The sequence below is a fragment of the Pygocentrus nattereri genome, chromosome 18 (assembly GCF_015220715.1).
Source record: "Pygocentrus nattereri isolate fPygNat1 chromosome 18, fPygNat1.pri, whole genome shotgun sequence".
In the NCBI taxonomy this organism is placed as follows: Eukaryota; Metazoa; Chordata; class Actinopteri; order Characiformes; family Serrasalmidae; genus Pygocentrus; species Pygocentrus nattereri.
Genome location: NC_051228.1, coordinates 13,389,086 through 13,416,928, shown reverse-complemented (window position 1 = coordinate 13,416,928; position 27,843 = coordinate 13,389,086). Strand labels below are relative to the sequence as shown.

Sequence of the window (27,843 nt, the reverse complement as noted above, 5' to 3'; positions counted from 1 at the left end):
TCAGTTGCTTTGCCTTTTTTCTTCCTTTGTACATGATCTAGAAAGGGCTTCTGTTTTTACATCCATGTTAAACAGCAAAAAAAGTTTTTTATCCATCTCTTGGTAATACATGTTGTCTACCCACTACATATTCAGTGGACATTTTTAATGCTTGATTTAGAAAAGAAAAGAAAAGAAAACAATCACTGCACAACATCTGAATTTTACAGTTTTAAAGCACACATCTAAACCATCAGTAGGCTACTAAAATAGATCTCTGCTCATTAAAAACAAATGGTCTGTAGTTTAAGACTTGCTTTATGTCCTTTTCATTTTGTGTATAACTTATTATAGCACTTTTGATGCAATTTTTAACCAAGGGGAACTGCAATTCTTGTCCATTACACAAAGTTCACACTCTTGCCATGATAAAATGACATTGGTTCTGCTGTATTCTCACCAATCTCTTATTGTTATGCTGTAAAATAATAATGATAATAATAATAATAATAATAATAAATAAGCAATTGATCTTCATTGAAAAACTCAAGGGTAAGTGCTTACAAGATTGTCACCATGGGTTCACATAAGTCCCAACTGAGTAAACAACTGAGCACACCAAGGCGTCTTTAATATTAGTTCAGTTAATCTTGAAGTAAACCTTTACAAAAAAAAAGTTACATCTTTTTTTTTTTTTTTTTTTAACAGTACCACACCTACAGCTGCTTTACCACTGCTAGGTATGACGACTTGATTCTGTTCACTTTTGGCACCAGCTACTTTGTTTTCCACTGCAGTATCCCTTAATGTAGCTGCATGAAACTGTTGTGATGTAAGACTGCTGATAAAAACAAGGAAATTTGGGAATAAGATCTGGTGTCTCAAAGGTGACTCAAAAGTGTACACTAACATTTCAGCTAGTGTTACCTTGAGTTTAGTGATTTGCTCCGACTAGTTAGTAGTCTGCAACATTTTTACGTCACCTTTTGGTATTGGCTCTGCATGCTTGGAATGTTGATGGAGGTGATAGCAAAAATAACACCTGTTACCAGATTAAAAAAGGTGAGTAGAGTCAACTGGAGACTGGAAAAGTGGCAGTCAAAAACAACTGCACATATGCATGTAAGCATACACAGATACTTAGCCTGATTTTGAGGTGTTCACAATTGACCAATACACACATGAATGAGACCACTTCTTTTTGATTGCTGATTATATATATATATATATATATATATATATATATATATATATATATATATATATATAAAATCACATTTGGAATGGAGATTATCTAACAGGTATTCCTCAGTTTGTAATTGATTTGCGCTGTGGTTTAAGTTAGGGAGAGAATACAGCTTTGAGAATGAGAAGGGCCCTCAGACACATACATGTAACACGCACACACACATGCACACAAAGGGACAGAGAGTCAACTCATAAGTTGCATAGTTAAAAGGGTAAAAGGACAGTCTCTGGGAAAATGTGAACATTAACAAAACAGTCTGATTGCAGCATTGCACTAAATTATTTTGCAAAAAAAGCATTCTCAGTTTTCTCAGTCCATTTATTATGTACAACTGTTCAAAGTAAAGCTTTCATGACAACCATTTGCATATTTGTATCTTGATTTTACCCTTAATGAGTTAGCACATTCATTGTACACATGTATGTACATTTTTCAAGGTTTCAATGCATTGAATGTACCTGCACATTCCAAAAATGAGCTATGTTTGGATATCCTTGATTTTCAATTTCATTTTTCATTTTCATACTTGCTCAAAATCAGACCATTCAAAATATAGAGTAGCCTACACTCACAAAACAAGGAGCAAATTGAACAAAGGGTCCTTTACAGTCTCCACGTTTGATCAGCCCATTTTCAGTTGTTTTTGTACAAAAAGCAAATAACATTCCATACATATCTACAGTACACTCTTCTCTGCCCAATGCCAGATTCTTAGCACAAATCAAGGACATTTCTATGTCTGCATGTGTCCTCACCGTGCCTCAATGTCTTTGTGGGTATGTGATGGTGGTCTGTCTCTAATGTCTGAACTTAGGGGTGTGGTCCGTCGGGGAGAGCCTGACCTTGTGCCCAGGGTTGGAATGAGAGGAGGTGGGGCACTCAGTGATGCTGTGGGTGGTGTTTTGTTAAGAATTCCATTTTGATGGGCAGCAGCTGCAGTGACAATGGATGTCGAGGGGCTGACGCGAGGGTAATGCATGCTTGTTAGCCCTGGGGCCATAAGGCCAGGGTGAGGAAGGTGTCCATCTAGTGCAGGATGGTGCATGGAGTGCAGTCGTCCATGCTCATAATCTTCTCTTAGCATGTGTAATCGCTCACGTTCCTCCAGATGGGCCCTCTCTTGCTCACGCCGTTGCTCCAGGCTCAGCCCATGAGGATTATCACGGCTGAAATCATGTGGCTCGCGGTCCCGATATGAACGTTCAGTTTCATAGAGCCTTGGTGCAGCTAGTCGGTGCAGAGGGTCATTCCTGAAGAGCATGTCCCGGGCTAATGGATCCCTTCTGTGGATGTCCAGCCCTCTGTAGGGATCCCGCATTGGGTCCCAGTGGAAAGCAGGATAAGGAAACCTCTCTGTGCCTGGGATTTGGCTAATGCCCATGAAGGGGGCAACCATTCGAGTCCTTTCCAGGTTGCTAATGCTGTTCATGCTGGCCATGCCCATGGATACAGCCAAGGAGGAGGGAGGATGGAAGTTGCTGGGGGCTGAAGGAGCCTGAGGGCTGGATCTTTGTTCTGGGGATCTGTCTGTAGCTCTATCCTGCTCCTCCTTTCTCTCCTCCTTAACTTTGACCTCACTGTTCTTCTTCTCATGTGTGAGCTCACCTATCTTCTCTACAACTTCCCGATTGAGCCCACCATTCACTCTATCCAGGCCAGTTGGTGGTCGGATGTATGGAGATGTCATCAGCTGATTAGATGGCTTGTCTTCAGACATCCGCCCATCATTAATGATGGGTGTGTCTTTGCCACCATGGTGATTCTCCTTAAGCTTGTGCTCATCTGCACCGGAGTCTTTCCAATCTGAGTGCTCTCTCTCTCGCTCTTTGTGTTTCTCTTTATCTCGTGGCTCACTGATGGCAAGCTGGTTCCTGGAGGGGTCGGATGACCGGGTGTGACTCAGCAAAGTAAGGGGATTGACAGTAACTGGAGATGGTTGGTTTGGTTGCTGTTTCTCCACAGTATCCCTGTCAGAAGAAGAAAGAAAAACACATCTCTCATTTGCATCAAGTGTAGGAATGACAAATAGAACAAAAGTAAGTAATTAAAGTCTGTTCAAAAAGACCCTTTTCAAAGTTTTGTTCCTCATTCATTTGCTGATCTTTACTTTAATATGGTGAAAGTTACTGACAGGTTGGGTTTGTGATGTAGATTGCCTAATTATGGATGCACACAAAGGGACAGAGTCAACTCATAAGTTCCATAGTTAAAAGGGTAAAAGGACAGTCTCCAGGAAAATGTGAACCATAACAAAACAGTCTGCCTGCAGCACTGTGCAAAATTATTCGGCAAAAAAAGCATTCTCAGTCCATTTATTAAGTACAACTCTTCAAAGTAAAGCTTTCATGACAAGCACTGGTATATTTGTACCTTGATTTTACTCAATGAGTTAGCACATTCAACTGTACACATATATGTATTGAACATTACCTGCACATTACAAAAATGTTTGGATATCCTTGATTTGAGACATTTTTCATACTTGCTCAAAAACAGATCAGAGGGTAATTTGTATATTTGTGAAAGTACCATTAATGCTGAAAGGCATTTTGTAAGCAACATTTTGTTATGTCCCACTACTGAGAAGTAGTGAGAAGCTTGGGAGGCATGGCCATGTGATGAAAGGAGGCTTATGGGAGGCATGTACCCTCTGAAAAAGCAGACTGTTAAGATGTGTTTGAGTGCTATTTGTTGGTGGATTTGGTTACTTGGGCTAAATGTCCACCACAGTGTAGAAATGGAGGCACAATAAGCTGTATTTCAAATGGCGGCTTTTTTTCAGGGACGTCCAAAATGACACCAGCAAGAAACCTTCTGCTTGTGGTACAGCATCATGGCTGTGTAATCAGAGAGTGCAGATGCTAAAATGGCCTCTTTGTTTCTATTGAAAACGTGTGGCACATGTGACAAGTGCAAAATGTGACAATGAAGACTTTAATAATAAAATTGCACTTTCAAAATTGGATACCTTAATGTCTTCAGTCTTCAAATGTTTATTAAGTACTGTTAAAGGAAAGCTGTTAGAAACACAGTGGTAAACATGCTCCTGTCCCAACATTTTTGGACTGTGTTGCAACATATTTGGAATGAGCATATATTCACAATGATGTTGATCAGCCATCAAATATTATCTTTTGTACTGTTTTCAATTTAATACAGGTTAAACAGAATTTACTAATCCCTGCATTTCCATTTTTATTGACATTTCACATACTGACCCAGTTTTATGAGTACAGGGTTATTACACAGATCAGTGAAATTTGTATTTCTAAACTGTATAAAGATTCTTATAAAGGCCTGCCCACAGAGGGACTATTTGCCAGTAATATTCAGGCATTGTTCATTCACATATCCCCTTAAAAATGTATTTTACTGGGATGCAAGATTTTATACATGCCACAGTAAATAGGTGGTACAATTAGCCAACAACTTCTTTATTTCTGAATCATATACAAAAATACACTCTTGTAACAATGGCAACCATGCGCACTCACGGTGCACATTTTTGATGCTTCTCTCTATTATTACATACAAAATACATTCCTGTGATGTTTTCATTTGCAAAGATAAACTACAAAGATTACGCAGTTAAAAAACATCAGATACCATTTATCTTTGCCAGATGTAATCTATCATTTTTTGTTATATTATTTTCCAGTAATGTATTGGCTTTTGTTACACATTAGTCCTACTGACAATATCCTGGGCAATGTAGTATGTCTCGTGCAGGTAACCTCCTACCCATTTAATTACTGTTCAATTCCCAGGTCAGTATTCTGAATATGTTACTTTTATATATTGTACATTTAAGACAGCATATTCAGTATTCAGCATTTTCAGCAAATCACTGACTCATATTGTGATATAAAAATGTGTGTCAGAAGTTGGGTGGCCCTCTTTAACGGTACGAAGGGAAACACATTGGTTGATTTTTATTTATAAGACACTTTCCGGTCATTTGCCAGAATACATCACCTCATTGATGATTACAAATAACAGTAATTATCAGACTCGCTCTAGTAATTGGATCAGCTGCCAGGTACCAAGAGTTTTTACAGAACTGGGAAAATCTGCTTTTAGTTACAGTGCACCAGTGAGTTGGAATTCACTACAGGAAACACTAAAACTCGGGTCACTGGTGTCACTCAGTCATTTTAAACTTTTAATATCAAACCACCTACAGACAGCCTGTACCTGTTTTACTTAATTATATTTATTCGTATTTTTTGTATTAGTTCTCCTTAGTTTTTATCTCTTTTTATTTATTTATTTATTTCCTCTCATTTTATTTTAAGTTTTTATGATTACTTTTTTCATTTGTGATATTGTACTATTACTTTACTAATTTCTTATCTATTTCGATCTTAATTTCTTACCATTTAAAATCGCAAGTTCTATTTTTATCTACTTTTATCTTTTATTCACTGTTATTTTAAATTTTCTTTTAATTTAAAATGATTAAATGTAGTTATTATTTTCTTTGTCATGTCAATCCCTGTTTTTGTAAATGCTCGGCTACATTGAAAATGAGGGTTGCCCTCAATGTACTTCCGAGTCAAAATAAAGGTTGATTGATTGATTGATTGATTATAAGCAAACAATTGTAGTTCAAACTCTTTTTAAACAGTGGAATTCCATGACTTTCCCATGACATAAAATTTCCACATTTAGCATAGTGCTTTGGCAATATATCATCTGTACTGGTGATACCAGTATGTCAATACCATTTCCAGTTTTAGTGATCTTTTAAGTGATACATTTGATAGATGTACATTTAATTTTGTGCACTTTACTCATGGCATTCCATACTCTCATATGCAAACACATCCATCAGTTTTACTTTTAAATGAGTGATTTAGTGTTTTGTCATAACACAACATAGGCATGCTGTGCACATTTTGATTAGGTGAACACTGTTCTCCATTTCTTTATATTTTGCTCAAACAATACCATTTATTTATCCAGCAAAATCAGTTATCTAGCTGAAGCTCACTTTAGGAAGGATTAGTTTTAGATGTTGTGGGGAGGTAATGTATTTTTTAGGCTACCGATGTTTCTTCAGTATTTAGGAGATTATGATAATATATAATGAGAGAATGATATAGTATGATAAAGGTATCTTACAAGCATCTGTAAAGGTGAAGCTGCTCGACACATTTCTTTTCAAATTAATTCATTTTGAATGAATTGCTGTGGCATGTTCTCCCGTGTCTGCATGGGTTTCCTCCGGGTTCTCCGGTTTCCTCCCACAGTCCAAAGACATGCAGTCAGTTGGACATGTTAAATTGCTCCTAGGTGTGAGTGTGTGATTGTGTATGTCTGGCTATCTGCCCTGTGACACCCTGGACTGGTGACCTGTCCAGGGTGTATGCTGCCTTCCGCCTGATGACTGCTGCGATAGGCTCCAGCACCCCCCCACGACCCTGAGGGAAAAGCGGCTTAGAAAATGTGTGTGTGTGTGAATTGCTGCGCGCATGAGGCAAAGTTTACAATCCCAATTCCAGTGAAGTTGGGACATTGTGTAAAACAAATAAAAACAGAATACGATGATTTGCAAATCCTTTTAAACCTATATTCAATTGAATACACTACAAAGACAAGATATTTAATGTTCAAACGGATAAACTTTATTGTTTTTTGCAAACATTCACTCATTTTGAATTTGATGCCTGCAACGCATTCCAAAGAAGTTGGGACAGGGACATGTTTGCCACTGTGTTACATCACCTTTCCTTTTAATCATTTAATTTACTCAATAAGCGTTTGGGAACTGAGGACACAAATTGTTAAAGCTTTGTAGGTGGAATTCTTTCCCATTCTTGCTTGATGTACAACTTCAGTTGCTCAACAGTCCAGGGTCTTCGTTGTCGTATTTTGCTCTTTATAATGCGCCACACATTTTCAATGGGAGACAGGTCTGGACTGCAGGCAGGCCAGTCTAGTACCCGCACTCTTTTACCACGAAGCCACACTGTTGTAACACGTGCAGAATGTGTCTTGGCATTGTCTTAAGCAGGGACGTCCCTGAAAAAGACGTTGCTTAAATGGCAGCACATGTTGCTCCAAAACATGTATGTACCTTTCAGCATTAATGGTGCCTTCACAGATGTGCAAGTTATCCATGCCATGGCAATAACACACCCCCATACCATCACAGATGCTGGCTTTTGAACTTTGCGCTGATAATAATCTGGACAGTCCTTTTCCTCTTTGGCCCGGAAGACACAACGTCCATGATTTCCAAAAACAATTTGAAATGTGGACTCGTCAGACCACAGGACACTTTTCCACATTGCGTCAGTCCATCTCAGATGAGCTTGGGCCCAGAGAAATCACCAGCGTTTCTGAGTGTTGTTGATATACGGCTTTCGCTTTGCATGGCAGAGTGTTAACTTGCACTTGTAGATGGAGCGACAAACTGTTTTCACTGACAATGGTTTTCTGAAGTGTTCCTGAACCCATGTGGTAATATCTGTTACAGAATGATGTCGGTTTTTAATGCAGTGCCGCCTGAGGGATCGAAGGTCATGGGCATTCAATTTTGGTTTTCTGCCTTGCCGCTGACTTTCAGAGATTTCTCCAGATTCTCTGAATCTTTTGATGATATAATGGACTGTAGATGATTAAATCCTCATCCACCTCATTCCTCAACTTTCCCAGTCTTTTGTTGCCCCTGTCCCAACTTCTTTGGAATGTGTTGCAGGCATCAAATTCAAAATGAGTGGATATTTGCAAAAAACAATAAAGTTTATCCATTTGAACATTAAATATCTTGTCTTTGTAGTGTATTCAATTGAATATAGGTTGAAAAGGATTTACAAATCATCGTATTCTGTTTTTATTTATGTTTTACACAACGTCCCAACTTCATTGGAATTGGGGTTGTAAAAAATTTGGAGGTGCTCAAAAAAGTGCTGTGACAGCAAATAGGGCCATTAAGTATTAAGTGTGCACACAAGACAACGCAAACACAGAGTGGTAGGAGTTTGTACAGTTCGAAATCCAGCGGGAAACAAAACATTTGGGTCATAAACAAAGAAATACGGGCCACAGAAAGGAAATTTAGGTGATAGCCATGTACAGAGACAAGCAGACAACAGCCACAAAGGCAAAGAAGTCAAATATAACAGACAAATAGTACATAGTATCGCTACTGTCCTCCATCTTGGATTTTCTTTTGTCTTCTACCTATACGTTTCTATTGGTTGAGGTGCCTCCACGTCAGGATGCGTTGCAATAAAAGTTAACATGGTTTAAACTGATGCCTGAATACAGGCACATCTCTAGTCCAACAGCTAATGTGGCGTCCTAACTGAAAAACACATTAGATGACTAGATCTAGCTTGACTCATAGTGCTAGTCATACAAGATAGGTGGGAGAAGCTGCAGTGGTGTGGTTTTCTGCTTAAGGCTGATTTATATTTTACGCATCCAAATCATATTTTATATTCACAGAGGCATGAAGCTTGTAAGATACATTTATCATACTATATCATAGAGAAAAGTGACGCTCATTACATGACTCTCCTAAATACTGAAGAAACTTCGGTAGCCTAATAAATAAATTAAAGTCTTTGTGTTCCTGTTCGGCGTCTGACGCATAGTTAGAACATTTTTTTGTGTGTCCGACATAGTGATTGATGTTCAAAGCTTTTGCACAGGGGCATGTCTTCTCTAGTGTTCAAAAGTGAAACCTTCAATAACACACATGTTCTGAATGTTACACCTTACACCTAGCGAGAAATTCATAATAACATACTTAGTTAGTCCACGTGCAAATACATTAGTCATGGCTCAAGGTATTTTCATTGACTTTTCCAGGCCTGGAAAAACAAATTTCTATATATCATGACTGTTCCAGGATCTTCATGACCTGAGGAATTTTTAAATACTGTCCACTTTAGAAGACACACCTCTCTTGTTGACACCTTGCAGATGTAGGCTGATGTGTTGCAGCACAATTTGTGTGGGCATATTCCCTTTAAGCTTTTAAATTGTGTCTCTACCTAAAAAAAAACTTCAAAAGCATGATATGACTGTCTAAATATAGGCTTTTGCTATACAGATTTAATAAATACGTTCCACTGTGCCAAGTTTATATGTATGTTCCCATGTATGTATGCACTAATGTAACCCACCGCTCTTTGTCGTCCTTGCTGATGGACGATTCCCTCTTTTCTGAATCTCTGTCTCTGTCCCGGTCTCGGTCTCTCTCATGTGAACTAACTGAGGTGCTGCGCTCTGAATCCCCATGTTTAAGCCAAGGTGGGGGCGTGGGGAAAGATGGTGGTGTGCGGTGCAATCTGTTCCAGGGCTCGTGGCTGCTGCTGAAGTGTTGCTGTGCATTAGCTGTGTCTTTATGGCCAAATGCAGAGTTGGGCGCTGAGAGAGAAAAGTAAAAAAGCTGTAAGACATGGCCTCCAAAGCAGAACTGTGTTTCATCACTTTGTAAGAATTTTGTATATGCTCTGAGAAATATGCTGCTCATAACACATTCACATGGCACTCATTACAAAGAGACCATACACCACAATTTAGTTCACTGAATTTAAATGTAATTTTGTTACTTACCTAAATAATTACCACATCCTAATCAGTTATGGCACCAGGGCTACTACTTTCTCTTTCTATGCAGGAGCAATAATGACCAACATAACCTTAATATGATGGAGGTGTTAATGAGCTAGTTGATGGTTATGAATAGTTGATGACAAAAATGCAATTTCAAATATGTCATATATAGCAAGTGCATTTTAAGTTGTGTTTTGGTTTGTTTATTAATATTACTTCAATACTGAAGACACATTTTGGCAGTCATTATGGGTTAAGCCTGGGACTAATACTGCCACAACTGATCTAAACTATAACACAAAATATCTTAAATATAACTGTGTTGAAGGTCAGTGCAGCCAGGAACAATGAAACTTTTTATGATTTGGGTTTTAAGTGGAAGATGATTGTTCCTTTTTGCCATCCCTAACTGCTATGCACTTTATCTTTTCATTTGTTCCTTCTCCATCCCTCCATTCATCAATAAACTAATTTGAATTTCATCACTTTGTTCATTTCATGAACTACTTATTTACATGCTTATTTTTTAAACTGAAAATACATGTTTAAACCTACACTAAGTCAGATGATAGACTAGATTTTATTTCATTTACCTTTCTTTTTCTCTGCTTTTCTCTTTTGCATGTCTGTAATCACTGATTACTGAAAAAAGCACAAAATGAACATACGTAAAATGATCTCTACTAAAACTCCAACTAAAAGGAAAGGTAGTAATTATGCAGTTAATGACACAAAATACAGCATAATGTACCTACTGATTTCTTAACAATGTCAGCTACATGATGCTATACCATCAGTATGCGAGTTAACAGTGAACTTGCTAATGCTTGTTGTAGTATGTCACGAGTAGGTAACACAATACAACTTTAATTTCTCGTCCAATTGCTCATATATATCCAACTACAGAGCCTGTAGCCTAAACTGAGCAGCTAGTGGAAAGACTAAAGCATGCTGATTTAGCTAACGGTGGTACAAGCAGTTACAATACGAAATTAATTATGGGGTGAAGTGGAAATTTGAAAAGGGAATTTTAAAAGGGAATATTAATGTCTTACTGAGAGGCCCTAAAAATGCATTAGGCCATGGCCTGCCCGTTGGGGGCCTTCCAAAGCAGATGACCTTTGATCACCTTACTTGCAGGTTATACTCTTGTACCTCATATGATTTCCCAATGTATACTACAATGGACCATCCTACAATGGTCCAATAGGGCCTTCGAGGATCAGATAAACTGGTACAAACTGGCTGAAACCAGCTTTAAAAAAAAAATTTAAATAAATAAAAAAGTGTTGGCCCCAGTGAACTTAACAGGTCAAGTAATGGGGATGTTTTTGTATAGGGTCTAATGGAACATCAAGTTCTGAGGTGACATCATAACACCTCAGACAAGGGTATATAAGGGCTGACAGAATACCATATTCATGCAGTCGGTCTCCAGAGATCTGTGTGCCATCTGAATAGCGAAATAAAGAAGAAGGCATATTGTAGTCCTGTTTTAGTAGTTCCTTTTCATTTAGTACTACCATTTTCACTTTAGCTAGCTAGATCATTATGACAGAGAAAAGTGTGCTATGGATTTTGCTATGGGCTCAATACTTGCAGGTATTCTCTATCCCCAGTATGCCTGAAGCAGCTCATGAAGTACTTAATAATTACTTCATAAGCTGGATCAGGTCTGCCTGACTATCATGACAGAGAAGAGGACAGTCAGTTGCGAGTTATTAATTTATCATCCGCACTTGTAATCCATATTAAACCACTGACGATAAGCAAATTAGTCAATAAAATAAGCATGGCAGAGGGGTAAAATTTATCTAGTATCTAGGAAATATTCCTGTATTTAGGAAATATTCCTTTCTTTAGTAAATTACAGATTGTGATACTTAAAATTGGATTATATATAGAATGCTGATTTATTAATTTATGAGACAAATTAATTAATGAGACTGATTTATAGTTATGACTATGACTACTACATGATGGTTTTGGCAGCTAATTATTACTTGTTTTGACTTATTATTTATTAATTGCTTGATTAAAGAATATGACACTCACTAAGTGCTGGGTTTCCCAAGCCACCGAAGGCTGTAGTGCTTAATGCTCCCAGACCTCCAAATGATGCTGGTCTGTTGAAAGGCTCTGTAGGAACATACAGAATTCAACAATAATATCTACAAAAGGAGAGCACATGGATTACATAGATTGTTAAGGTGTAATCAAATTAATACAAATTAGTTTGATGCACCATTTTAGAGAACTCAGGCAGAATGTTTCACATAGGTAGTCATAAGAACCTCTAAAGTATTTAATATCTCTAAAAGTTTACTCACAGAAAGTTATAAACTGAAATGGTTATAATATGCCTGGTGCCTTTCACAAATAGTTTTTAGATATGGTTTTGATATAAAATAAATAAAACTAATAAACAAAAACATTCAGAGAAGCACATGAAAAGCATCATAAGGCAAAATAATACCCAAAGAATGTATTATTTTGGATTTTCCATTATTATTACCATCATCAAGCATTATATTTAAAAACGTGGAGACAAATTAGAAGTTCACAGATTTTTGGATAGTAAAAAGGCCTATGTTTGCTTTGTAAACATTGTAACCCCTGCTCCCAACCCCACTGTACAGAAGTCAGTAAATGAGGAGGTACGTTTCTCAACAATGCACCGTTTACACCAAAACAGCCTATTTTTTAAATTTAAAAAATCAGTGTAATTCTTCTTTAATAGGGAGTCTGCCATTGCTGGAATAACAGCCACTACCTGCTGGAAGGGCAGTAAACTAATTGCTGAAACACTGATGTGAGGATTTGATCATTCAGCCACAAGAACATTTGTGAGGTCAGGTGATGTTGTATGAGCAGCACTCTAACTCGTTTAAAGGGATTCAACAGCGCTCAAAAATATTGTAGTAGCTCCAGCTCACTTTTAGCTTTTTTTTTTACTTTCTATAGTTTTCTCCTATATACACTTTGATTGTTTACCAACGGGTTTTTTCACTATGGACACCAAACTTTGTCCTGGTCTTCGCTGAACTTTTTTCTCTGTTTACGTCCATATCTGGAGATCTCGTACAGAGCCTTATTGTTTATAATAAGGATCAGCTGCTAGCAGCGGTGTTGCTGGATGAGGGACCCCTATATCCCCCATGAGCTGAAGGAGACGGGGGAGTCATGAAGGAGATGCTATAGACCTGTCGTCATGGGAAATGTAAAATCTCTTACCACTAAGAGGGATGAGCTCATCCCACATCAGAGGGAGTACTGCGAGTGTAGTGTCATCCTCTTTACAGAGTCATGGCTAACTATGCTAGCTAACTCCAGACACAGTAGTCACTTTGGTCGGCTTTCAGCTCAGATAGGCGGACAGGACATCGGAGAGCAGCCAGAGAAAAGGAAGGGGCAGGCGGTATTTGTGAATCATAGATGCCATAACTCTAGGCACATCACTATTAAGGAGCAAATCTGCTGTAAGAACATTAAACTGTTAGATGTTAGCATGAAGCCATTGAGAATTATCAAATGTTATTATGCAATATTTGTACACATTCCCCCCTCTGCTATAATGTTAAGGCTGCCCTGCACACAGCTGTGAGCAGGCTGCAAACACAGTACCCACAAACAATTATACTGATCTCTGTGGACTTTAACCATGTTTCTCCATCCTCCACTCTGATTATCTTCACACAGTATGTAACATGTCACCCCAAAGATGATAAAATACTGGATCTGTTTTGTGCCAAAACCCAGAAGGCATATCACCCTTCCATCCCCTTAGAAGATCAGATCATAACCTAGTTCATCTCCTGCCTTGGTACAAACCACAGCTGGGAGCCATCTGTCACCTGCACAGTGAAGAAATGGCCTGGGAGACTGAAGAGGTTTCAAAACAACTGTGGGGGAGAAACTGTGATCCTTATGGGGAGTCTTACACACTGTATAACTGAATGCAGACATTTTTGTGTGGAAAACAGTGTACCAACAAAGACTGTTTGGTGTTTCTCCAACAGCAAACCATGGATTAACCCTGATATAAAAGTTCTCCTGAAGGAGGAAAAGAAGGCCTTTAGATCAGGTGACAAGGAGGAACTGAGAGCTGTGCAGAGGAAACTGAGAAGGAAAATCATGGAGGGAAAAGCCAGATACAGAAAGGTGGAGGAACAGCTGCAGAATAACGTCTGGAAAAGACTAAAAACAATCTCCAGGCACAAGAAACCTGAGCCCAGGCTATAAGAGACTAAAAGTGAGTGAACAATCTCAAATCTATTAAATGAAATCCGTATTTCAACAGATTTGTTCACTAATCTCACCCTTTACAGTTAATACATTTCTTGAAGGTAGTGGATATCACACAGCAGAGATTGTCTTAAGTGAAAATTGAGCACAATTGAGACATTACTTGCTTTGTTGTGTTGTTTGCAAACTCTGAATTTGTTTGAGTAGTGCCTCAGCAATAGATTTGCCTGAAAACGAAATACTGCTGCACGCAATTTCAATATTATCCCCTCACTAAGCATGCATGAGTCTGAATAAGGCCCCTAGACGTGAGATATGAATACATCACACAGTATCATACAGTAACTAACTATGCTGTTACAGCTAGTGGAGGGGAAAGACTTACCTAAGTGGGGTGCAGGTGTGAGGAAGTTGCTAGGGTGATGTGAAGGGTGTCCGAAAGGTGCTGCTGAAGGATGTGTGGAACCTTAGATATGTAAGGTAAATAAAAAAATAATCACATTTGTAATTTTTTTCCTTTTCTGAATTTCAATTACAATTACAACAGTACAATTACATTTACAATTAGATGAATATATTGACAATAGTCATACTTATGTTTGTGACAGCTAGATTAAAAATGGTGGTTAGTTCATCATTATTATTATCATTATCAACAACAACAACAATAATAAATCGACTTTGAGGAAACAAACTCTGATCAAGGTAGCATTTTAACATTTCTTTTCTCTTAAAAGAAGTCAAAAGTCTGACAAAGGTATGGCAATAAGATGCTCTTTGTGTAAAGCAGCACTACAGAAATGATCCCTGTGAACATTTCTAATGTTTTCTTCAACAAATTAGAGGTTATGCTTAAGAATGCATTAAACTACTTTGGAGTGGCAGTATACAAGCACACAAAACTGACATCAAAAACTGCACGTCAATGTTTAGTCACAAAATACCCTCTTCATGTAATGTAATTCTCAAATGAATGGCTGGTTATTGTGGAAGTGTTCAGAAGAGATGCAATATTAATAAGTCACCTAAATATAAAAATGGCACATTCTGCTGCATGTACGATATCTGAATACTATGTTGAAACACACTCACCTGCTGCCGAGAAAAGTGTGGCAGGTCGTGCCAAATCGTGTGGATGATGGATTGCACCAAACAGATTGGGACCTGGTGGCCGACTTAGGAATTCTGGTTTAAGACCAAAGTCGAGCTTATGTGGATCTACCTGCATCTGCTGCTGAAAGACGTCAGACAAAGTAGAGCAACCTGAAGTTACATTTTGTTAAGCTTTATTACATTATTTCCAATCAAACAGCTCATATTTGATTACATTTTAAACAGATGTGTAACATTGCACATGTTCAATATTAATTTTCACTGTATATCATCACTTATGGCTTGCAAATAACATATAAATATATATGGCTAAGAGCAGTTACAGTAGACTGTATAAAGTCCGGAATTCATGTTAACTTGAAGAAAAAAAAAAACACAAGCTGTGGTGCACAGCAATAAGACAAAAGAAAAGCACTGTGCTTGAAACCAGTCAATGCCTGCAATTAGAATTTAATACTCACCTTAGATTAGATCAATTACATTTCTAAAAGAAAATAAAAACACAAACCTTCAAAGTACTCATTACTAATTTCAATGATTTTACTTTTTCTCTTGCCAAGTTCAAGTACATTTAATTTTTTCTTTTAAAATGTCCAACCAAATTCACATCAGTGTAAAATAATTAAGAAATTGTTATTACAAATGACCAGTAATAAAAAGTATTATAATTAGTATTTGGGCAATGATTACATCTGCCCATTAGTCGATGCATTGACTAATGCATAGATGATGCATGTTAATTTTGTTTGTTGAAAGGATTATGTTCCATTGTACTTTTTGACTTTGACTCCAATATATTTTGGCTCCAAACATCTAATTCAGTGAGATTTTGACACCATACCCATGATTTTACTTTCATTTTCAAACATTAGTGTCTATTGACTTTTTAACCCCTTGGAAGCATATGTGCAGAGACACAAATGTCTAACGTGTGTAGGTATCCGTGGTTTCATCTTCATACTCACCTTTCCTTTCTGTTGGTGGTGATAGATTTGCCAGGCAATATGAACATGCATGGCACACCACTTTCCTGGTTTCTGAGAAACAAAAAATATTTTATCACCATTTAAAATATATTTAATCATAAAATTTGACCATTTAAAAATTAAATTAAACATGAAAATAATACATTTAAATAGTCATAGACTTTGAATTATAAGGTTCTGTTTATGCTCAGTACAGTTTTGAGATTGTGAGCATCAATGATTTCATTTTTAAATATCTTAAAGTCATTGGCAAATATATATGTATGAAACTGTAGTGAGAGGAGAAGCATGAAGAAAAAAAATAAGCATTTAAAACAGGCTAGTTTTATGGTAATAAAATGTATACATTTATAGTGTAATATCAGTATTATTATTACTATTAGGATAGTGCACATCTATTATTCTATTTACAGGAGAAATGTACTTCATGTATATGACAAAACATTGTATGAAGATATGACAAATCTGCTGTTACAAGTTGATAAAGACCTGCTGTAATTACAGCCAAAATAAAATGTTTTTCTTATTAAGGTCAGTGTCATGTTCTTCCATGTATTCGGAAATCTGTTGCTACCAACTCAAATAGAGTCAAATTCCTGATTTAACAGATACTAGGAGCTGCAACATAAACCTGAAATAATTCAAATGGGCATGTTCTAAAACCAAATGTAAGTTTTTCATTGAATTTGAAAATTTGAATTTAATTTAGACAGCCTAAAGCTGTATGTGTATGTGCATGGTGTATTTCTCTGTTTCCCTGTCATTGTTTCACTGCAGTCAACCTTAGCATTTCTGCAATTAAATGTTTAAATGTTTTAATAAATAAGGGTTTACGTGTAATACAGGTAATCAGAAAACAGAAATAAGATCTGCGCACAAAATTCTTAATCCAGAGATTAATTTCATAATTATAAGGATTAGCTAGCTAATAATTTGATGAGTGCACCTAGGTCCCCAGGATCCTATATTCCCAGGGTCCTACGTATTGTAAGCTCAATAGTACCTCTGCTCTTTAAATAATATACCATATATCAATATTACTGATTAACAAAACCTATGAAAACTTTCCAAAGTCATTGTTAGGGTTCTGAGAGCACCAATAATTTTACAGTGGACAATAAAGAGCAGGTTCTGCCCTGTCCATGCTACACTTAATGGCTTGTCTGTGTTGCTACTACATCCGGGCATACTCCCTCATACCATTAGTGGCAGACCTGCCAAATGGAAAGTGGCCAACATCCAACTCAAGTCAGTCACCAGCATCTGAGGTGACATGAAGAAGGTGGATTCCGTTTGTGGTGGGCCTGAGCCAAGTTCATGACTTCTGTTTGTGCCTATGCACTCTGTTTGGATTTCCTTATGGCAGCTGTGGTCGTACTTGACCTCAAGAAGGAAACATCAGCCTTGATGATGACCCAGGTGCAGCCGGTTCCAGCAGCTAGCAGCAGAGCAAAGGAAGAGAGTCAAGGAGAGTCAACTCCCTGATGGTGTGGCCTTTGAAGCAGTCTACGCTGAATAGTTTAAAAAACAAAATGCGAAAAGAGAGGAGGAGGTTGGTGGAAAGCAGCACATGTGAGTGGAGTGGAGTGCCAGAAATGTTTGCTTCTAGCTCAAAGCATTACTGTAATCACTCTGCTCTACCTCTGCTCCGGGTTTTCTATTTCGCTCTCCACGCTCACTCCTCACTCTTGGCGTCAGCTCAATATAACTAACTAGCAATATTGCTTTGCTGCAATCAGTGCCATGATGTGTGAATTGTAGAGTCACCGCTGCATCACTCAATCCACACAGAGGTAGTCAGTATGTAAAAAAAGGACTGACTCGGGATGGAGCAACACTGAGCAATGTCAGAGTGAGAGAGAACACTGACTTTCTAAAAAGTAACTTTACACTCTGATCAAAGTCACTTCTCTTTGCTTCTACTCACATGCACTGCTCACATGGTCTGGTGGAGAAGAAAAGCCAGTTAGAGGTTGCAACTCAGACGTATCTGCATACTGCAGGGAGAGTGGCAGGGAGAGTGACACGCAGAGTGACACGCAGAGAGTGCAGGCACGCTTTACTTTATGCTTTGCTTTTATTTGCTTCATTGTCTAGAGCCACTGTCAGTCTTTACATCAATGTAAGACTAGGCTATGCAACTATTCATCAGTAACCAAAGATTAATAACTGTAAAAAAAAAAAAACTGAGCAAATCATGTGCTGGTGTGACCAACTGAGAAATTTGGTGACACTAGTGAAAAACCAGTGACCAGTGAAAAAGTTTGTCTGGAGCCCTGCTTTGTCTGCCTCAACAATGCAAGGGATAACAGAAAAAGTGAAACTGAGTGGCAGATCAAGAGCCGGGAGTTGCAGCCAGCACAGAGTCTGGGAGTTTACTTCACGCCACTTGAGGGGCCAATCTTCCAAGCAAGATTATGAATGGATGGGACCTTGACCCATCAGTTAGAATGCTGACATGGAGCTAACCGAAAACCGGTTAGTCAAGGTAGAGCAGACTTGGCAGCAGCTGGATTCAGAGAACAAGGTATACTCTCCTCTTAGGTCTCTCTTGCTAGTGCTTGCTACGGCAGCACATATACTAAAATTGGAATGATACAGAAAAGATTAGCATGGACCCTGCGCAAGAATGACACGCGAAATCGTGAAGCATTCCTCATTTTGGGCAGTCGTGGGCTGGAGGTTAGGGGTCTGGCCCTGTGACTGGAAGGTTGCCGGTTCGATCCCCAGGGCCGACAGTCCATGACTGAGGTGTCCTTGAGCAAGACACCTAACCCCCAACTGCTCCCCGGGCACCATGGATAGGGCTGCCCACCGCTCCGGGCAAGTGTGTGCTCACTGCCCCCTAGTGTGCGTGTTCACTAGTGTGTATGTGGTGTTTCACTTCACGGATGGGTTAAATGCGGAGGTGGAATTTCCCCGGTTGTGGGATCAAAAAAGTATCACCTAATCACTTAATCTTAGCAGACACTGTATACTTACAAGAGATGCATATTAACAGAGGTCATTTGATGACTTGAGACTCCACTTGAAATCAAAAAAGACTTGCAACTTGACTTTGACTTGAACACCAATGACTCAGACTTTGATTTCAACTTGAGCATCGGGACAGAGAATCAAGTGCAACACGAGGCTGAAGTTGACTTGGTGGTATTCACTAGCTTCATATGGGAATTTGACAATCCACTTTAAGTGGTGCAGCAGTGAAGCACCAGAACCTAACTGCTACACCACTTAAGGTGTAACAACAAATTTGAATAAAAAGCTGTTGGCAAAATAACATCAATTTCAACTTCATACATTCACCATCATTTTGCTGCATCTTCTGTAAACTTTGTTCAGCTCAATTGTTTTGGTTTATGTTGTTGTCTAAGTTCAATTCAAACTAGCAGCTGTTTTGAGTTTGATGAGATATTGATTTTATTTTAATTGTGTGTGCTTATTGTTACCAAAACCTCTCCTATTCTTCTTCCTCTTATCTTCAAATATGTTTTTTATGTTCAGTAGAAGTTCTTTTTATGTGTATATTATGCTCTTTGTGTGTACCATTGTCAGTCAAGATTATTTGTGTACCATAGAAGGTTAAAATAAAAAATATAGCCACAGACAGCAACGAGCAGGTCCAAGCATGCAATGGCAGTTTGAGTCCTTCTGCAGTTTTAGCCCATTAGGCCAAACAAGGCCTCATGCTGTGTTGGCCTTTTTATAGGCAGAGTGAAAAGACCTGAAAGGAAGTCAGTTCATCAAAAGGCCTTCATTTGCCATAAACACTAAGCAGGGGTCTTTAAACATCATACAGGTTTCATTGATATCTCCTGATCTACACTGGTTTGTAGAACATCCAACAGATGTTGTCAACATAGATATCAAAACTACATGACTAATTGCAAAATCTCTCACATTTTCTCACATAATTTGATAATTATTTATCTAGAGAGACCACAGAGTATTTCTAGACCAACTTAGAAAAATTTGGATCAAAATCCACACACTAGTTTGAAAAGTATGGTTTTGTATCAAATTGTCCTTAGAGATTCACCATAATCTGATCAGTAGATGCTAAATTTGCTTCCAAGTTTCAGCTTGACTGGATGTACAGATGCAAAGAAAGTTAATTGGCAATTAATATCGACCCCTTTGGCCAATCATGGTCTTTTCTTGTTGTCTGAGATGCACACAAACTACATATACCCACCTAGTTTGGTGTCTCTAGGATGTTTTTCAGGAGAAAAAGAATAATAGGAGAAATCTTAGCAAAAGCAATAGGGTGTAACATGTGTGCTTGGACCCTAATTAATACACAGACACACACTACTAACATGCCGTCAATAAAAGGCTATATTACTGTCACTATCATTCCTGATGTTCAGTGTTGAAATAGCCTTAAATTAGCTCAATAATGCAGACTGACTTCAGGCTCACTTATGCTTGCCACTTAGTAACTTGTTCCCACCTCTGAATATTAGACCATTTGATTGTACTAGGTAGTCTTGTAGCTGGGCTTGTCAAATATTCCAATATACATTTTCAAGCAAAGGTTGAGGAGTTGCTATCATAAATGGAAGGTCTCTGCAATTTGAACACATTTCTACTATAACAGGTCCTAATGGAAAGTATATCTTCTTCTTTCAGCTGCTCCCTTTAGGGGTCGCCACAGCGGATCATCTGCCTCCATCTTGCCCTATCCATTGCCTCCTCTACTTTCACACCAACCATCTCCATGTTCACTGGAAGGTATATATACTGCTCAAAAAATAAAGGGAACACTTAAACAACACAATATAACTCCAAGTAAATCAAATTTCTGTGAAATCAAACTGTCCACTTAGGAAGCAACACTGATTGACAATCAATTTTACATGGTGTTGTGCAAATGGAATAGACAACAGGTGGAAATTATTGGCAATTAGCAAGACACACTCAATAAAGGAGTGGTTCTGCAGGTGGGGACCACAGACCACTTCTCAGTAACTATGCTTTCTGGCTGATGTTTTGGTCACTTTTGAATGTTGGTGGTGCATTCACACTCGTGATAGCATGAGACGGACTCTACAACCCACACAAGTGGCTCAGGTAGTGCAGCTCATCCAGGATGGTACATCAATGCGAGCTGTGGCAAGAAGGTTTGCTGTGTCTGTCAGTGTAGTGTCCAGAGCCTGGAGGCACTAACAGATGACAGGCCAGTACACCAGGAGACGTGGAGGAGGCCCTAGGAGGGCAACAACCCAGCAGCAGGACCGCTACCTCCGCCTTTGTGCAAGGAGGAACAAGAGGAGCACTGCCAGAGCCCTGCAAAATGACCTCCAGCAGGTCACAAATGTGCATGTGTCTGCACAAACAGTTGATGAGGATGAGGACCCTCCATGAGGATGGTATGAAGGCCCGACGTCCACAGATGGGGGTTGTGCTCACAGCCCAACACCGTGCAGGACGCTTGGCATTTGCCAGAGAACACCAGGGTTGGCAAATTCGCCACTGGTGCCCTGTGCTCTTCACAGATGAAAGCAGGTTCACACTGAGCACATGTGACAGACGTGACAGAGTCTGGAGACGCCGGGGAGAGTGATCTGCTGCCTGCAACATCCTTCAGCATGACCGGTTTGGCAGTGGGTCAGTAATGGTGTGGGGTGGCATTTCTTTGGAGGGCCACACAGCCCTCCATGTGCTTGCCAGAGGTAGCTTGAGGTGCTTGCCAGAGGTAGCCTGCCATTAGGTACCTGCCATGAGATCCTCAGACCCCTTGTGAGACCATATGCTGGTGCAGTTGGCCCTGGGTTCCTTCTAAGGCAGGACTATGCTAGACCTCATGTGGCTGGAGTGTGTCAGCAGTTCCTGCAAGATGAAGGCATTGAAGCTATGGACTGGCCCGCCCGTTCCCCAGACCTGAATCTGATTGAGCACATCTGGGACATCATGTCTCGCTCCATCCACCAGCACCACGTTGCACCACAGACTGTCCAGGAGTTGGCGGATGCTTTAGTCCAGGTCTGGGAGGAGATCCCTCAGGAGACCATCCGCCACCTCATCAGGAGCATACTGATGCTGAGCCTCATTTTGACATTACATCAAAGTTGGATCAGCCTGTAGTGTGTTTTTCCACTTTAATTTTGTGTGTGACTCCAAATCCAGGCCTCCATTGGTTAATAAATTTGATTTCCATTGATGATTTTTGTGTGATTTTTTTTGTCAGGACATTCAACTTTGTACAGAACAAAGTATTCAGTGAGAATATTTCATTCATTCAGATCTAGGATGTGTTATTTGAGTGTTCTCTTTATTTTTTTGAACAGTGTAGTTGCAAATGGAAACATTTATAAATCTCATGTAAATGTCAAAATTGGGTTTAGAATTATTTAACAATGTAGTATTTTTTCATAAAGCCTTTGATTCTCCGTTAAATTTAAATAATACATATTTGATCATAGGTAGGACCTGTATCACTAAATAAAAGACCATAAATAATTTCTTTTTAATTCTTCAGTGGTTTTACAAAACTTGATTAACAATCTAGTTGATATCTGGAGGACTCAGTGCCTGTCTGACAGATTTGTTCATTTTTTTCCCATAGGCAAAAAACCTACTTACGCATTGATTATGCAAAATGGTTCCCCAACATAATTAATAATAAATATCACAACATTTTAATTTCTGATTACTCCCCTGTTCCACTGACTCTTAATTTTAAGATTCCAAAAGAGAAATATGTTTGGTGTTTCCATTTGCAAACGAGCCAGGCTAGTCACCACATAAAATCACGTTCACAAGATTACTTACAAATCCAAAAGCAATAAATTATTGTTTTTTAATTATTGTAAATTATTGTTGGTGCATTATAAAAACATGCATAGATCAAAGGGAGACATTTAATTGCCAAAGGGACCAAAGGGAGACATTTAATTGCCTAAACCGGATAAAGCTGCACAGATTCCAAGCTGGCCTCTAAAGAAATCATTGAATCAATTAAATTCCTTTCCAGTGAAGCTGGTAAAGCTTCTGGCCCAGACAGGTTTGGGACTGAATTTTATTAAAAAAATACCATTCAGATTGCCCTGATTTTCTTACTCAACTAAGATAGGAACACTCTCCCAGACACTATATGGTGCACACATCTCAGAGGAGAGACAAAGCAGAGCTTTCCTCTTATAGGCCTGCACTGTTGAATTATGATTTGAAAATTTTCCATAAAGTATTAGTGAACAGACTAAAGCTCAGATCAGCATAGGATTCAAGTATCATGTTCTTTTATGGCAGGCTGAGAATGAAAGGATCTCGAGTCATTTGCAGAATCCTAGGGCACTGAATAGTCATTTTATAATACTTAATTCTCCAAAAATCTGCAATCAATTTCGGAAAGCTTGCAATCATTTTTACACATGTATACATACACCAATATGGTATAATGATGCCTTCTCTCCTGCTCTACCTGGTGGCTTGTTGCAAGATTTGACAAAGAAAAGCACTGCGATTTTGAAAGACCTCTATGTTAATGCGTATTTGGCCTAATTTGAACAATTACAAGATTTTACAAAATTAAAAACATATTTTTTTCAGATCTTTGCAAATAAGTTATATCCATCAAAGTAAGTATATCTTCCTGTTAGTCACATCCTCCAGAAAGCTTGCTCTTGCAACTTTTGGTAGGGTCCCAAAAAATTGGTCTTGAGCTTTGTCAGTACTTTTTCAACTGAATTTCATGGGAGAAGGAACTCATTGGCATAAATAGTGAAGTTTGGAAAGAAAGTCTCAAGTGAATACAGTCCTGCTCAATAAATGCTAGGCATCAACGTCTTCAACTAAAGCTCATGCAGACTCCACTATTCTAAAATAAGGCTTCAGTGTATTTTCTCTGCTTTTATATTATTGCTATGTGACAGGTACAAAGGCATAGAAGCTTCTGTTGCGCACCTTTTTTGGGTGTATCCAAAACTTTACAATTATTAGTGTTATATTTGGATGTTATTCAAAGGTGTTTAATCTCAGAATGTTCCCTGACCCCCTGATTGCTCTGTTTGGTTTTTCAGTGGCATTCCAATACATTGATAATTATATACAAACAGCCATTACATATGGAATGATAAATGCTAAGATTATTTTAAGGTTATAGAAATCGGATAACCGCTGTACTTTTAAAATGTGGCTCAGAGAAGTCACAAATGTGTTGCAAACTGATAGGCTCAGATATGAGTTATCGGGTAATCCAAGAATGTGTTAAGCATACCTTGCCGATGCACAGGTCTGTCAGGGTTGATGCCATAGCTGTTTATTAATTCTTTTTTCTTGCACTTTTACTCTGGATTCACTCTGGATACCTAACAGAAGTGTGACATTTATGTGAACCTTTTGTAATGTGCCCTTTAGTGATATTTTGTAATAATCTTTGTTTTTTAATTTGTACATTGTTTTTCATTCCTTCTTTGCTCCATTATGTTGTTTTGAAGCAACAGTATCACTGGTAACATTGTGGGAGCATGTTATTAAATATAACATTTTTTCCATTTTGAAGGCAGCTACCTAACTAGTCACTGCCTTCAAAGGCACCTCTCTTGTTGGGCAGCATTCTAACTGAAAAGGAACCTTAGTAGGCATCGCTTTCAGGACTGTACTTCAGAGCCATCATACGTCATAACTTTCACTGCGTTGTACGTTTTATCTGTTTTACTCGCATTGCTGGTTAGCTTACACTCACATCAGTGAATGAGGACAGCTCCGAACATACAGCAGCCGCTTTAAGGAGTCGCATCTGTTGTTCTATATACCCGACTTGGCACCCACAATAAATACAGATAATTGTACTATTTTGTGAATCATTTTACCTAATTCACTGTCCTCATCCACCTTAAAGAACCCATTTTATTTCTAACACAAAGAATAAAAACTACATATAATTTTGTACAGTGCACTCAGAAAAAGAAAGCACATAGTCTCTTAAGCTTTTAATGTGCATGTTCCTAGTCTTAAATTTGGCTGTCATTGTTCACCTTATACTGACATGACTGTGATAAGCACTGCAATACAAAACAAGCAAAGCAGGCAAAAATAAGCATTTGTGGTATTTATTTTTAAAACATATTTCTGAATTTCTACATCATCCAGTATGTTAAAGTATTTTTCGTAGTTTTCTCCCCATAACCGGTCCTCTTCCTTAGCCCTTCAGACAGCACCTCTCCACTTCTGTAACGTCAGTTCCTGATGATAGAAAAAAATCCCTGAGTATAGAATCTAATTGATTATTATTTACATACATAAAGTGCTACTAAACAGTGAACAGCCAATATTTTAAACTGGGCTCTCGTTTTAAAGAGCCAGCATGTTTACACAGCTAGCCCGCTAGCTAAGCTAACAACTAACGTTAGCTTCACCCAACGAGTTACAAATGCAGCCGATCAGGTCGCCTTAGACAAAAGAACTGCCTAAATTTCACCAAAGGAAGGATTTCTAGAGACCTACAAACACAAATATGTTAACTAAACACAAATACAACAATCAATCGAAACAGTAAAGACAGAATTGAATGAATAAACTTACATGTGCAGACTCCTCAGTCAACAAAAAAAAGAGCCCGCACCGTCCGCCATGTTTATCTAACTGAAGGGATGGAACTCTCGGCAGGTGAACGGTATTGTGGGATTGCCTTCGCTGCGAAGAATACATGCAATGGTGCCTTCAGATTTGGTCAAAACAAGGCATCTTAGAAGGCAGCTGACTTATCTTGCCTTCCGAATGAATAATGTTACTCGTAACTATGCGCCACGGTAGGAGCTTTTCATATGGTAGCACAGCTCATCAGAACACCACAATAGCCCACCTTAGTTTCGTGCAGCTAAGTGACAACAAATGATTCGCAGTAGCTTCAGCTCGCATGTGGCAATAACAGGTCTTTAACAATCTCATAAATCAGAGGATCCAGTGGTATTCGGGAGAAAAATTTACACAGGACAAAATGTATCGGGTTCTGAACATTTTTCATTTAACACAGGGTGTGATAGAGGCAATTTTTTGAAAGCCCTATTCATTCTGGCCACAGAGAAATCAAGCTTAGACTCCTCCTAATATGGGCATAGCGAGGACTACAGAATGATGCGTGACTACAGTGGTCTGTGGCTCAGCGGCTTCTCGGGCCAGGGCCAGCTACCAGAGCGATAGGAGAAAGTGAGTGTATAAGGCCTCTTGGTTGAGAGGAAATTTCCCTGTTGCTAAGGCTGACTTTTTGCAGGCTAACTAAGACACTTTAAGCTGTGATCTGGATAATTTTCCTAATTGCCAACTAAGCAATTGTGTATGCGTGTAAATTGTGGCTTCTTTTGTTTATTGCTGATTATGTAGTTGTACGCATATGTAAAAACAGCTACAGCAGCTTTGCTAACTTCTGCCACAATGTGCACTGAGACTAAAACCAGAAAATGATGTACATGATCTGGACAATACAGTCTCTCTACAGCATATTTTACATTTTTAAAATCATCCTGTTATCGTTTATACCTCATAATTCGAATCAGTCACTGCAAACGTTTATTGCTTTGCCTCTGTTTTGCCTATGTGTTTACCTTTGTAGTGGCAGTGGTTATGAGTGTTGTGTGTGACTTTAAAGAGAATACTCAAACTGCAAGACAAGACATCCTACATTTATGACATGTCAGACATCCACCTGAATATCTGAGCTCATCTGGGCAGTTAATTGGGCATCGCATCCTCCATTACACTGCACAACTTGATACCCAAGTTGTGTGACTGTATGGAGGTATAGAATGTGTGGATATGCATAGGTGTTCATGTTCTGTCCTTGCAACATGCATGTTAAGTCAAGCCCCAATCTCAAGGTGCATTTGTTATATGTTAATTGCCAGTCAATGTGTATTACTGACAATAAAAACTGGCTAAAATTGCAGTGTATGTGTGGCTCTATTTCACCAAAAATATTTCAGAGGGAAGATTATAATTTTAAACAAATAGTTTTAATTTTTTTTTTTTTTACTTTTAAATAACTCAAAGCACACTTACCCTGAGAATGGGTCGGAATGGATCTGTCAGCTAGATGTGGGGGAGAGAAAAGCATTTATCATATGAGAGTCAACTAACTTTTTTTGTATTGTGTAGCACTGAACTACGGAAAAGTTGAAACACAACCAGCTGATACTGCATCTCATGTTATGTAAATGGTTTATACATAACAATAGAAAATATTTAGGAAATGGTTCAAATGGATCAAAATATACTTTGGCTGTCAAAATATTTGGTAAAGTCATCTATATCAAGTATAGCGTGGGAAACACTGAATTTACCACATAAAAAAACACAAAACAGATACATCAGATAACTTCCCTAAGAAAATTTGACCTGCAGTCCATTTGGTCAGATTCTGAAGAAGAGTGTAAGAGAAGAACTACATGAAATTCTGAAACAGTTGTTCATCCTAAGCAAGCTTTTCAATGGGCAGCTATTATTCCAGCTATTATTAACAAGCTGGAATTAACCAAAAATAAACAGAACACAATGTGACAAAGGATGGGCTTTGAAATGGGCTTTCTGGTTCCGGTGCCACTCGAGTGGCAGCCCGCTACAGCAGCACGTTCTTTTTACTTCTACTAAACTTTCTTTTTCTCTTAATCACTTAAGTTTTCATGTAGTATCTCTCATCTTGTTATTATCTGCTTACACTCGACTCAGCCATGTTAAGGACAGCTGTGTTTTTCCTGCTCGTTT

The 27,843-nt window shown here is 38.5% G+C and overlaps 1 protein-coding gene and 1 non-coding gene across 9 annotated transcripts in view; one reads left to right on the top strand and one right to left on the bottom strand.

The window, feature by feature from the left end:
- Window positions 1–1,528: 1,528 nt before the first annotated feature.
- Window positions 1,529–27,843, bottom strand: part of auts2a (activator of transcription and developmental regulator AUTS2 a) — a 469,856-nt gene continuing 443,541 nt past the window's right edge. For 5 of the 8 annotated variants that reach the window (XM_017722542.2, XM_017722538.2, XM_017722543.2 and 2 more), the window contains 7 exons: window positions 27,142–27,171; window positions 16,123–16,194; window positions 15,137–15,278; window positions 14,430–14,510; window positions 11,855–11,938; window positions 9,367–9,610; window positions 1,529–3,195 (listed from right to left, as the gene is read on the bottom strand). In XM_017722542.2, coding sequence (XP_017578031.1) covers window positions 1,980–3,195; window positions 9,367–9,610; window positions 11,855–11,938; window positions 14,430–14,510; window positions 15,137–15,278; window positions 16,123–16,194; window positions 27,142–27,171 — 1,869 coding nt within the window. In that variant the 3' untranslated portion in view covers window positions 1,529–1,979. The remainder of the gene's footprint in view (window positions 3,196–9,366; window positions 9,611–11,854; window positions 11,939–14,429; window positions 14,511–15,136; window positions 15,279–16,122; window positions 16,195–27,141; window positions 27,172–27,843) is intronic. The other 3 variants (XM_037547284.1, XM_017722541.2, XM_037547285.1) reach the window with 2 other exon arrangements.
- Window positions 18,701–18,807, top strand: LOC119266070. The gene has a single exon (XR_005131845.1). It is a non-coding gene; the product is annotated as a U6 spliceosomal RNA (small nuclear RNA).